The 11,514-nt window shown below is 39.7% G+C and overlaps 1 protein-coding gene across 8 annotated transcripts; it reads left to right on the forward strand.

Annotated features, from left to right (window-relative positions):
- Positions 1–427: 427 nt before the first annotated feature.
- On the forward strand, positions 428–11,289 carry LOC127648051 (lipopolysaccharide-induced tumor necrosis factor-alpha factor homolog). Of its 8 annotated transcripts, XR_007971130.1 has the most exons (8): positions 486–741; positions 6,028–7,654; positions 7,737–7,811; positions 8,217–9,448; positions 9,651–9,770; positions 9,906–9,959; positions 10,102–10,249; positions 11,149–11,289. XR_007971130.1 is itself a non-coding variant. In XM_052132640.1 (7 exons), exons 3-7 carry the CDS (start codon positions 9,301–9,303, stop codon positions 11,255–11,257), a joined length of 579 nt encoding a protein of 192 aa, XP_051988600.1. In that variant the 5' UTR covers positions 486–741; positions 6,028–7,811; positions 8,217–9,300; the 3' UTR covers positions 11,258–11,289. The 8 variants fall into 8 exon arrangements, 3 of the variants coding, with proteins under 3 accessions (XP_051988600.1, XP_051988598.1, XP_051988599.1); XR_007971126.1 differs by adding an exon at positions 428–466 and having other exon boundaries at positions 662–741; positions 6,028–9,448; XR_007971128.1 differs by having other exon boundaries at positions 6,028–8,910; positions 9,134–9,448.
- The last annotated feature ends 225 nt before the right edge of the window (positions 11,290–11,514 follow it).

The raw sequence follows: 11,514 nt of genomic DNA on the forward strand, positions 1-11,514 counted from the left end.
CCTAGTATATCGCGAAAAGAGTAGCAAAAGTCAAGGCGCGAAATTTGAACTTGCAGTGACAGATTTGAGAAGTTGCAAATGCCAAGTTGAGGTTGTGCTGCGAATTTGAATGTTAGAAGAATTGCAAATTTGTATTACAAGTTTGTGTCTGTCGTTGTATCTTTGTGAATGGCATTTTACACATTTGTGACTGCTTGTCTGCAGCTTCAAATTCAGAATACAGGTTTGTGACTATAGTCTGCAAGTGCAAATCTCAGCGTTCAAGTTCAGATTTTTTTTATACAGGTTTTCACATCGGAGATGTGAGTGTAAATGTTCGCGTACAAGTACGAATATTTATTGTACAAGTTCTCAAATTCACATCTACGTGCTCTCGAGTTTAGCTACTGATTTACCTTCATAGATTAGCGTCACGCAAAGGAGGGGTTTGGAAAAATGAGTCGTTGAACGAATCATTTGGGAGTCGGTGAGCAAATAACGTAAAAATGAATGCATATTATAAGACAACAAAAGTGTTTTTTGTCATTGCATGCATGTAAAACTGTTGTTGGGGACTCCCAAAACAATATTAGGAACATTTTAAATGCCATAACAGGTGCCCTTTAAACACATGCTGGACGAATGTCTTTGACATGTGTACCGTGTCTCGCTTTTTCTTCAGCATCTCGCGCAGGACCGGCTCTGTTTAAACACAATGTCAAGAGTGTAGGTGAATGTCAGGTGAACTTTCAGTAAATAACGGTAAGTCACTGCTTTTTTCCCTTCTGCTCTAGTGTACTAAGGGGCTGCTGTAGTACCTTGTTAAAACTGTGTATGTTTACTGTTTCAGTACTGTTATGAATGTTGCCTTTATGCTTACATAAAATACAGCCTATTGCAACAGTACTTGCTAGGAGAAGAAATTAGATAGTAAGCGATTTCGGGTTTGGGTTTAAAATCTGACGGTATCGTTTGGGCCAGGTACAGTCCGGTTTCATTTTAAGGACCATAATTAACTTAACCCTTTTCTATTTTTAACCAGCTTCTTGTTAAAAAATTGGGCCATCAATTTGTAGACAGTAGGCTATATGACTAATGTGTCAAAAATTGTATTTTATATTAAGTTGAATAAAAAAAATATAAAAAACATCACTTTTTTTTTTATAAAAAAAAAAACAAATTCTCAATTTATTTTCTTCAAAGTCTTATAACCATGGGTTATAAGTTATAACAGATTTGATTATGATAGAGATAATGCTTGACATGAAATAGTGTATTTCTCCTTGGATTACAGTGTAGTTGTTTTGCCAGTAAATAGTGTTTATCACATTGGAAATGTAAAGAAAATCCACAAAAGTCAAAGAAAAGAGTGTTTTTTTCTAAACTTGTACTGCATTGTACTTTAAAATGTACTGCAATTTTTCTCATTGTCATTTGGCTGAGTCTATCTTCCAGAACGAGCCCTGAAATATGCAGTGTAATGTCATGAATTACTAGTTTTTTTTAAATCACAATGGTGAGAAACATCTCAGGTTACTTAACTGTAACCCCTGTTCCCTGATAAAAGCGGAACGAGATGCTGCGCTGATTTAGCGCTTTGGGAACATCTTTAGGTGTGACCAGCTGTGAATATGTGTGCAACACGTCAATTAAATTTACTAGAATTTATAGCCTCTGCTGATGACATCATTGGATGCACCTGTAGCAGGACTATAAATAGATGCGTCACAGGTGCATCGTCAGGTATTTTGTCTGAAGGGCAATCCTGGGGCATCCCAGTGCGGCAATGAAGCGCTGCATCTCGTTCCGCTTTTATCAGGGAACAGGGGTTACAGTTAAGTAACCCGAGACGTTCCCTATCAAAAAGCTACACTTTGATGCTGCGCTGATTTAGTGCTTTGGGAACGAGAATACCCACGCCGCTGCACTGTGGAAGTCCGGACCCCTTACGGTTGTGTAGGTGTGCTCACAAGAGCGCGAGAGGTCTCAGACATGAGCTTGTGATGTTGACTCAAGGACATAAGAGTGGCATGAACATCCAAACTATAAAATCTTATGAATGTGTGGAGAGAACCAGCCTGCCGCATCCCAAACATGCTGCAGAGGGACACCTCTAGCCTAGGCTTTAGAGGAGGAGACCCCTCTGGTAGAGTGAGCCCTGATACCTACTGGCGAAGCTTGACCGCGCGACTCGTATGCCAGGGCAATAGTGTCCCTCACCCATTGCGACATTGTCTGCTTGGTGGCGGCCACTCCCCTGTTGCGGCCCCCATGGCAAACGAATAGTTGCCCTGACCTACGCCACTAGCTAGTGCGGTGGACATAAGTCTGAAGGGCCTGGACTGGACACAGTCCTTGAAGTCTTTCATGCTCTGGTTTAGTAAACGGTGGGGAGCAAAAGGTCGAGAAACGAACCTTAGGCAGGTAGTCAGAATGAGGGTACAAAATTGCTTTAGCAGCAGGCTGGCAAGACAGACAGAGCCTGTAGATCCCCAATTCTTTTTAGAGAAGTAATTGCCATAAAAAAAACATCCTGAGAGTCAGAAGTTTATCAGATGCTGACACTAGAGGTTCAAAGGCGGTCTCAACCAGACCCTCAAGGACTATTGCTAATTCTCATGAAGGGATCCTGGTCCTAGCAGGAGGTCTCAACCGCATGGCTCCACAAACGAAGCGATCGAGTAGAGGATGTCTCCCCAATGGAATCCCGTCAATCAGGGCGTGGCAAGCTGATAGAGATGCCACGTAAACGAGAGTGGCGCGGCATTTTCCTGCTGATAATCTTTCCTGCAGAAAGTCCAGAACTGACGCAATCTGGCAGTTAACTGGATCCGCATTATGTGCACTGCACCATCTTTCAAAGACACCCCATTTATTGGCGTAACTTCTAGTAGAGGGAGCCCTAGCGCTTAGAATGGTCTCGATAACTTCAGGTGAAAGTCCAGTGTCCCTCAATTGGTACCCTTCAGGGGCCAAACATGAAGGTTCAACAGCTCGGGCCGGGGATGAAATATTGTCCCCTGCGCTTGGGACAGAAGGTCCCTCCTGTCCGGAATCGCCCAAGGTGAGCCGTCGAGGAGAGACATTTTCTCCGAGAACCATACCCTGTTCGGCCAACGCGGCGCTATCAGTAAGAGGCAAGACCCTTGCTGGCGAACTCTGGCCAAGTCTCCCGGGAGCAGAGAAACCGGAGGAAATACATACAGGTGCATTCTGGGCCATGTATGTGCCATCACGTCCAGACCCAGGGGGGCTGGGTGACTCAGAGAGAAGTAGAGGGGAAATTGTGCTGTCTGTTGGGAGGCAAAGATGTCCACTTTCGCTCTGTGAAATCTCACCCAGATTTGTTCCACTACCTCAGTGTGCAGTTTCCCCATCAGCATTTTCTGTCTGGAAAGTAAATCTGCTCCCACATTCAGGCATCCAGGGATATAAACTGCTCTGATTGACAGGAGCTTGCTCTGGGCCCAAATGAGAATCTGCCGTGCCAGTCTGATGAGCTGACGTGAACGTAGACCTCCTTGATGGTTTATGTAAGAGATTACTGCTGTGTTGTCCACGCGCACCAGGACATTGCAGCCTCTCAAATACTGGAGGAAGTATTTCAGAACCAGAAATACTGCCATCAACTCGAGGCAGTTGATGTGCCAATCGAGCTGATGACCCTCCCATTCCCCTTGAGCTGGATGACCACTTAAGACCGCACCCCAGCTCATCAGGGAGGTGTCTGTCCTTAGCAATTTGCACCAGCAAGACGAAGGAACTGGGGTCTGAACCACATAAAAAGGGTACGAAGCGCGCAGCGCGTAACCCTTATCTGCCTTAGGGGACTGGCCCTTGGATGAAATCCCCTGGCTTTGAGCCACAACTGAAACGGTCTCATGTGCAGAAGTCCCAAAGGGATCACTGAGGACGCAACTGCCATGAGACCTAGTATTCATTGATAATGACGAACAGTGCAACACTGGCCTAGCCTGACTTTGCTCAGGGTGTTCTAAATGGACACGATTCGAGCGGGAGACAATTGTGCCCGCATCATGATCGAATTCCATACAACGCCCAGATAGGTAATTTCATGAGTGGGAGAGAGAATGCTCTTTTTGACGTTGAGTCTCAGAGCCAGAGAAACCAGATGAGCTAAGATGATATCCCTGTGCTGAACTGCCAGATCTTGTGACTGTGCTAGTATCAGCCAGTCATCTATGTAATTCAGAATGCGGATGCCCCGGAGCCACAAAGGAGCCAGTGCTGCATCCATGCATTTCATGAATGTGTGGGGTGATAGGGCTAGGCCGAATGGAAGAACCCGATATTGGAAAGCTTCTCTTGAATGCTATCTTGAATGATTCTCCTGCTTCTGACTGAAAACACAACAGAAGGCATGCACTGATTTTCGATGATCTTTTTCGGTACAGTAATTTATGTTGCATCATAAAGCCTTTATTCTAAAAGATTGTGTTGATAAATAGGTTTATAGTGCATTTTCAACATAATATCCACTGAGTTCAGTGTGAGCTCTGTGGTTAAATTATCCTTTCGCCGCCTCATCTGATCTCTCACTCTGGCTACAGCACGTACTGCACGTACCCAGTTTAAACTGTAACCGGAAGACACGGGCTACGTCCGAAAACTGGAAAATGCTGCCTTCAGAGGCTGTATAAGGAGGAATGAAGGTAGGATGAAATAAGGTGTTTTTTTTAACTGTACAGAGAGTTCCATTCATCCAAAAACACTGTTGTTTAAACATTAACTGATGAGGCAGCTGCCTACATTTTCTGATGCAGACACAGTTCCTTTAAAACAGCCCTAAACAAACAAGTGTAGCTCCGATCCCGCCGTCCTCCATTGGTGTTTTTGTTGTTGTTGCTATTGAAACACATGTGCAAATAACATCAGAATAAAATGGTCGATACTAGATGAAATCACTACGATGGTACTTTGTGAGTATGAATGCAACAGGGGAAAAGTCTTCACGGGTGTTCCGTTCCTCATAAGAATTTTCATCCAGAAAGTTACTGAGGGAAAAGTACCAGGAGTGTTGGTGGGAAAGATTCTATTAGTTCATGCATTAGGTATCATGAGCAAACAATTATTTGCATTTATTTGTATTATGAAGCGCACAATACGGCAATGAAGGCCTCATACAATTGCACAGCTGAAAAACTGCATAATGGATGAATGGGAGAAAATTCCACTTTTTAAACTTAACAAACTTGTGTCTTCAGTGTCCAAATACTTAATAAGTGGTATTAGAAGAAATGGTGATGTTACACAGTGGTAAACACTCAACTGTCTTAATTTTTTGTTGCAATCATCTAATTTGAAATGAGTGTATATATATATCACAACACAAAACATGAAAAAAGATTAAATTCACAAGGTTAAACATCAAATAATGTGTTATTGTAGGGCTTTTGATTTAGCACACAGTGAATAGAATCACTCCTTTTTGTTTTCATTAGCATTTTCTATACTATCCCAACTTTTTCGAAATTGGAGTTGTACTTGAATTACATTAGGATCAACAGTTTTACATGGTGTGGAGTCCACGTTTTCCCAAGCAGCTGAGCCTCAGAGAACGTCACCAACCTCTTTCAGTTTGGGGTAATCACAGGGTTATATCAGTTATTTTGAATTGGCAACATTTGGAACATTACATTTATTTCATGTATGTTAACAATTTAATGTGTTTGAATCCAACACTGAGATAATTTTTTGTGCATTTGAAAGAATCATTGACATTACCACATGCACTTGAAATTGAATTGTGGTGGTGGGGGCGTGGTCGAGCGCCGGTTTGTGAATGGAGAGCGAGATCGGGAGATGAGAACGGTGCAAATTATCACCTGTCAATGATTATCTCTAACACCTGTTTCTCATTGCACTGAGGGCATGAGAGGGATTTAAGAGTGAACCAGAGGCCAGAGAGAGAGTTGGACACGCAGCATAGTGTGTTGCGTTGTGTTGCGTTGTGTTGTGAATACATTTCTGTTATAATTCAAATAAAGCTCACGTGGATTGTTGAACCAGTCCCTGCTTCCTCCTCAGACAACGAACTTGTTATACTGGAGACGAAACTTGGAGGAAAAAGTGCCGCCATGGAGTCTTCACCTCTTGGAGAAGTCATCCGAGCCCTTGCTGTCATGCAACAGACACACCATTAGGCCTTCCTGGCCAAGGAGCAGCGCTTCCAGGAGCTTCTCCAGGCCCAAATGGAGGACCGGCAGGACTGGCATTGCAGAGCCTGATAACAGAGGAAAGGTCCTCAACCATGACACCAGAGGCAGCGATGACTGTATCCCAAGTCATGCTGGCCAAAATGGGGCCACAGGAAGACCCGGAGGCATAAGTGGGGCTCTTCGAACAAACTGCTACTGCCTCCAGATGAACAAAAGCCCAGTTGGCGATTCGGCTGCAACAGCTAGCCAGGGAAGCCCAGCTCAGCAACTCCCCACTGACAACCAACTGAAGTACAACCTGAAGAAGGCTATCTTACAATGGATCGGCCGCACTGCAGAACAACACTGCCAGCGTTTATTTTATGTGTGGTAGAAAAGAACGTTTGCATTATTTCATGTGTGGTCGAATAGAACATTCACATTATTTCATGTGTGGTCGAATAGAACATTCACATTATTTCATGTGTGGTCGAATAGAACATTCACATTATTTCATGTGTGGTCGAATAGAACTTTGCATTATTTGATGTGTGGTTGCCCCCTTGTTACCTCATTATTAGTTCATTTGGTTCACACGCTTTCCTTATTACCGTCCGTGTTTTCTTTCCTATTTAACCCCATTGTGTTGTTTTGTCTTGTGCCAGTTTGTTGAAGATGTTTCCCTGTTATAGGTGCCACTGGAGATTCCTGTTTTGAGCCCAGACCTCGAGGCTCCACTTCTCCAGCCCTTCCACCAAGTTCCTATCTGTGTTATGTAGTTTTTCCACCTATGAGGTGGTTTCTGTTGTGTTTTTCTTTATTTTTCATATGAATTAAGCCCATTCACTCTGCTTTTGAATCCTCACCCTCTATCTCTCCAATCCAGCCTTGACACAAATAATACATGAGTTTTAGATTCTTTAGAAGAATTAATGTAAATGCTTTTATAAAATAATAAGCTTCACATTTCTGCCTTTAAACCCTCCAAAAATTGTCCCATTCACTTCCATTGTAAGTGTCTCACTGCAACCCACATTTTTGCTTTTTTTAAAGAGGATGGATGAGTCTAATTTTTTTTTTGTGGTAATCAACTTTATGCAACAAATGCTGTCGATTGAGCTTTACCTGTACTGAACCTGGAACATTCCTTTAAATGTTTAAGTCTGTTGAATCAAAGACTTTTCACAATTTGCCTTCCACTATTTTAGTTCTTCTCTTTTGTGTTATGTCAAACCCCATCTGTGAACTCGATATTAAAGAATGGTAACCAATGAAGTACAAAAGTGTAAAAATATCCGTCCAACCAATTATTGGTCCATTTCTAATGATTTGTTCAAAGAGGATAGATTTGTTAACAGTTATAAATTATGGTTATGCACTTATCTATTATAATTGGAGCAAACCTCTGCAGCAATTGTGGTCGTGCAATCTGCTACGGTGCAGGATCTGAAGAAAGCCATTAGCAGATATATGGAGCTTAAGCAACATCAAGAGGGAGATGTCAAGCACATCAGATGGTGAGACATTGAAAATGGCAGGTTTCTTCAAGTAGATGATAGGTTTATTGTGCATGTGGCTAATTACCATTCTTATATCAAGGAAATATGTGTGGAGAAAATGTTATCTGGTCTTCAATGCAGAAAAATTAGAGGATGACAAAAGAATGCTGAAAGAGTGAGTCATTTTTTCACCCTTTCAAAAGAACTGAAAATATGTGGAAACTTTTGTTGATTTTGTGCACATTACTTAGATTAAAGTCAACATGAAATAAAAATGACTCTATTTACTTAATACACATTATTAATGTCCCCAAAATACCTCTTGATTTTCAACCCCTCTCCTCCAACCCCCTCACTCTGGAATGTAATGCACACTTCTGCTGACTCAACCAGTTCCCTGTGTGTAAAACCTGCTCTATATTCTTCTCATTGAATATCCAGTTTCACTCTGAAAGAGGTTAGATGATGGAAGTAAAATGGATTGCGAACACAATTTCATGTTGACTCTTTCATGACATGTTGTGCTTTTGAATTATGATTACATATGCGATAAGAAGGATTTTATTTCTCATATTTTCAGCTATGGGATCAGGAACAGAGATGAAGTGACATTCTTGAAGAAACGAACAGGGGGAATTGCCGGTCCTCATTTCGACAATTAAAAGACGTTCAGTGGCTGTTACAATTGTTCCAAAAAATACATGTTCAAGAAATTATTCCTAGTTTTTATAACATTGCATTATATTCAGAGCACCTTTCATCAGTACTGATAAAAGAGCCTTTTGTTCTTTTTTTTTTGGGACAGATACCCAATCTATTACATTTGCAAAAATGCAAATGTTTGATACTTCACTGAAAAACCCCATGTCATGTAACACCCACTTCAGCTCTGATCTTGCCTTTACTAGATTTGAGTCATTCAAATTAAGTACAAATCTAATTACCTATATTTACAACATATCTGTGGAATTTTTATTCTAATTGTATATAGAAATTTAGACATAGTGTAAATTCATATTCTTTCCATGTGTTATTTGTTTTTATGGTCCTACCAGACCATAAAGCCCCAACTCCCACAATTTGCTGTGTCAGACCTGACATGCATCGTTTGCACCACTACCTGAATTTAGGAAAATACAGGCCGCATACTTTAAATATTGTAAACATGTTCCTCATACTGTAGCACAGCAATATGACTTGACTATTATTTCCTTATCACTACAATGTGTACAGCAGATGGGTGAAAAGAAATGCACTGGCTACAGGAAACATAGGTTACTGCTCTTTATATCTCTATATGTCATTTTTTATTCCCTAAACATTTGATTTTTATGTCAATTTTGTAGATTCAAATTGTAATTTGATTACACATGGGTTATGAAATAAATTTCATTTAGTAAATAATTGTACATCTATTCAAAGGTTTTCTACTTGGAAACATGTATTCTTCTAATTATTGTCTTGTGCATTTTAAATCGTTGTGCATTTTTGCTGCAGGAAAGGACCAGACTGTACAATTGTCCATTATTCTTGTCAGGCTGCTCTAAAGTTGTCAGTTTCTCTCCACAATCTTTTGTGATATCACACCAGAGAGGAGACGGCTCAAAGGAATGGGGCTCTTAGAGGTTTAAGATCAAGTGAGCCTTGACTTTTCAGCTCTTAACATGCCTGGAAAATATCATGAGCAGGATCTGGAGAATATCTCGGAGGAGCTGAACCAGGTCTCCTTACGCAGGCAGCAGATCACTGACAGACGCAATGTCCTGAATTTGCTGATCGAATTCAAGCGAAGTAACGGCCGTAATGAGCAACGTCAGTAAAATAAAAGTTTCTTTTAAACTGTAATTTTGTCACATAATCCAAACAAGCTGTGAAAGACATTTTGAGATAACAAATACATAAAAATGCTATAGATGGGAAATCTAAATATTCACATATAAGTATAAACATGTTATAAAAATATTCATATACATGGGATAATCTGGTGTTACACTGTAGTTCTTGTGACCAACAGAGTATTCCGAAGAAAGTGCAGAAATGCAAGCACTTGACAATGAACTTAAAGATCTCTCTGAGAGGAAGACACAACTGTTGGCGAAGCAAGACAGATTAGGAGGAACTCCAAATTTAATAGGTGACACTTTCTCAAATGAGATTATATTTGGACAACTTTTAGCTTTACATGATTACACTTGGAAGTTAACCCTTTCAACTTATTTGACATATTTTACTGTTCATGTGTTAATATATTTTTATACCTTTATTTTAGACACATCTGTATCATCTGGTGTAATTTTTGTGGAGAGTCCACCTTCCTTTCCAGGTTAGTGAGTGTTTTTTATGTATGATTTAAGCAGTGTGACTCATGTGACATTTATTTTTAATTTTAGAACAAAAGTTCATTACAGACAATGTAAAAATGCACCAAACGTCCTGGAAGGAGCTGATTTATATGTTTATGTCAGCTCCACAGGTTATTCTGGATGTTCAACAACTCCCTCGAGTCCCATCCCAGACACAGTGTCCATTCTGTCGCCAATATGTGACCACAGAGGTCACAACTGCTACTGGTAGTGTGGCCTGTCTGATGTGTCTTATTTGCATTGTCTTCGGGTGAGTTCAATGCTGTTTTATGATGTTTATAGGCACTTTACACAAATAGGGTAGAAAATTGGGCCTGGAACATTCTTTTACAACAAATGGATGGGGAAATGAGGTAAAACCTTCAGAAAATTTTGATTGTCAACTTCAGAAAGTCAAACAAAATATTATATGAGCCATTTTTATTTTTCATTGATTTTCCATTGATTTGTCTTTTTTATGTCTACATTTATAGCTACATATACTAAATAAACATAAAAATGAAATGGACAAAATGTATAAAATTAAAATATTTATACAACGAAGCTTCAGAATGGTTAACATGGTTGCAAGTACACTAAAAATAAAAAAAAAAAAAAATAATAATACATATACATATATGATTTTTTTTTATGCAGTAACTTGAGTAACAATATTGCATGAACAGCAAATTATTATGTTTTTGGTCATTAAAATGAGTTAAAAATGAAAACTTTTTAGTACAATTAATTAAATATCAGTTCAATACATTGTTAAAATTATGACACTGTCATATGATTTTAGTTGTTGGATGCATCCAAAAATCTCAAGACCTCAGTGTGGAACTGGCCTAAATCACAATTTTAAGAGACACTTTATGTGTTAAAAATAAGCTACTTTTACTGTTCATTTTATGTTAGATAGTACAAAAGTGTACCCTATTTACTCATTAATATCATATAATATATAATATATATATATATATATACTATCATATCATATACATTTTAAAGCCATATTTATCATATGTACTCCTATTTACTCAGAACTGTCCTATTTTCTCTGAACAATTATTGAACATAATTGTTTCCAGAGAAATATATGATTTTTCAGGATAGACTGATGATATATTAGTGATAATATAACAGTTTGTCTTTCTGATTCTTGTGTAGTTGTGTAGCTGGCTGCTGCTTTATCCCATTCTGTGTGGAGTCCATTAAAGATGTCATTCACAAGTGTCCAAAATGTCGGAGCAAAATACACACCTGCAAGAAACTTTGAGGGGTGAAACTCTTGAAAACACAGCAGAGAGAATTCAACTGAGGCATCACCAGAACATTCTGTTTATTTGATTTTTGTGACGTTTCTTTATTCCTACATGACCAGGAATTAGTTTCCATGACTTTCGTGCAATGTTGCCATAATGTAACTATCACTAACCATCCCTAAACCGCTACAACACACCACCCTGAAAGGAATTACAAGAACGTTTACAGGGTTCCTGTGGATCCTTAAAACGTCGGTATAGTTTGATTTCC

The sequence above is a fragment of the Xyrauchen texanus genome, chromosome 8 (assembly GCF_025860055.1).
Source record: "Xyrauchen texanus isolate HMW12.3.18 chromosome 8, RBS_HiC_50CHRs, whole genome shotgun sequence".
Taxonomy (NCBI): Eukaryota; Metazoa; Chordata; class Actinopteri; order Cypriniformes; family Catostomidae; genus Xyrauchen; species Xyrauchen texanus.

Excerpts from the sequence above, each read along its gene's own strand:
- LOC127648051 (XM_052132638.1), top strand. The coding sequence starts at position 9,301 with ATGCCTGGAAAATATCATGAGCAGGATCTGGAGAATATCTCGGAGGAG. Across the intron at positions 9,449-9,650 it reads TAACGGCCGTAATGAGCAAC|AGTATTCCGAAGAAAGTGCA; the intron begins GTCAGTAAAATA and ends TGTGACCAACAG. Across the intron at positions 9,771-9,905 it reads AGGAACTCCAAATTTAATAG|ACACATCTGTATCATCTGGT; the intron begins GTGACACTTTCT and ends CCTTTATTTTAG.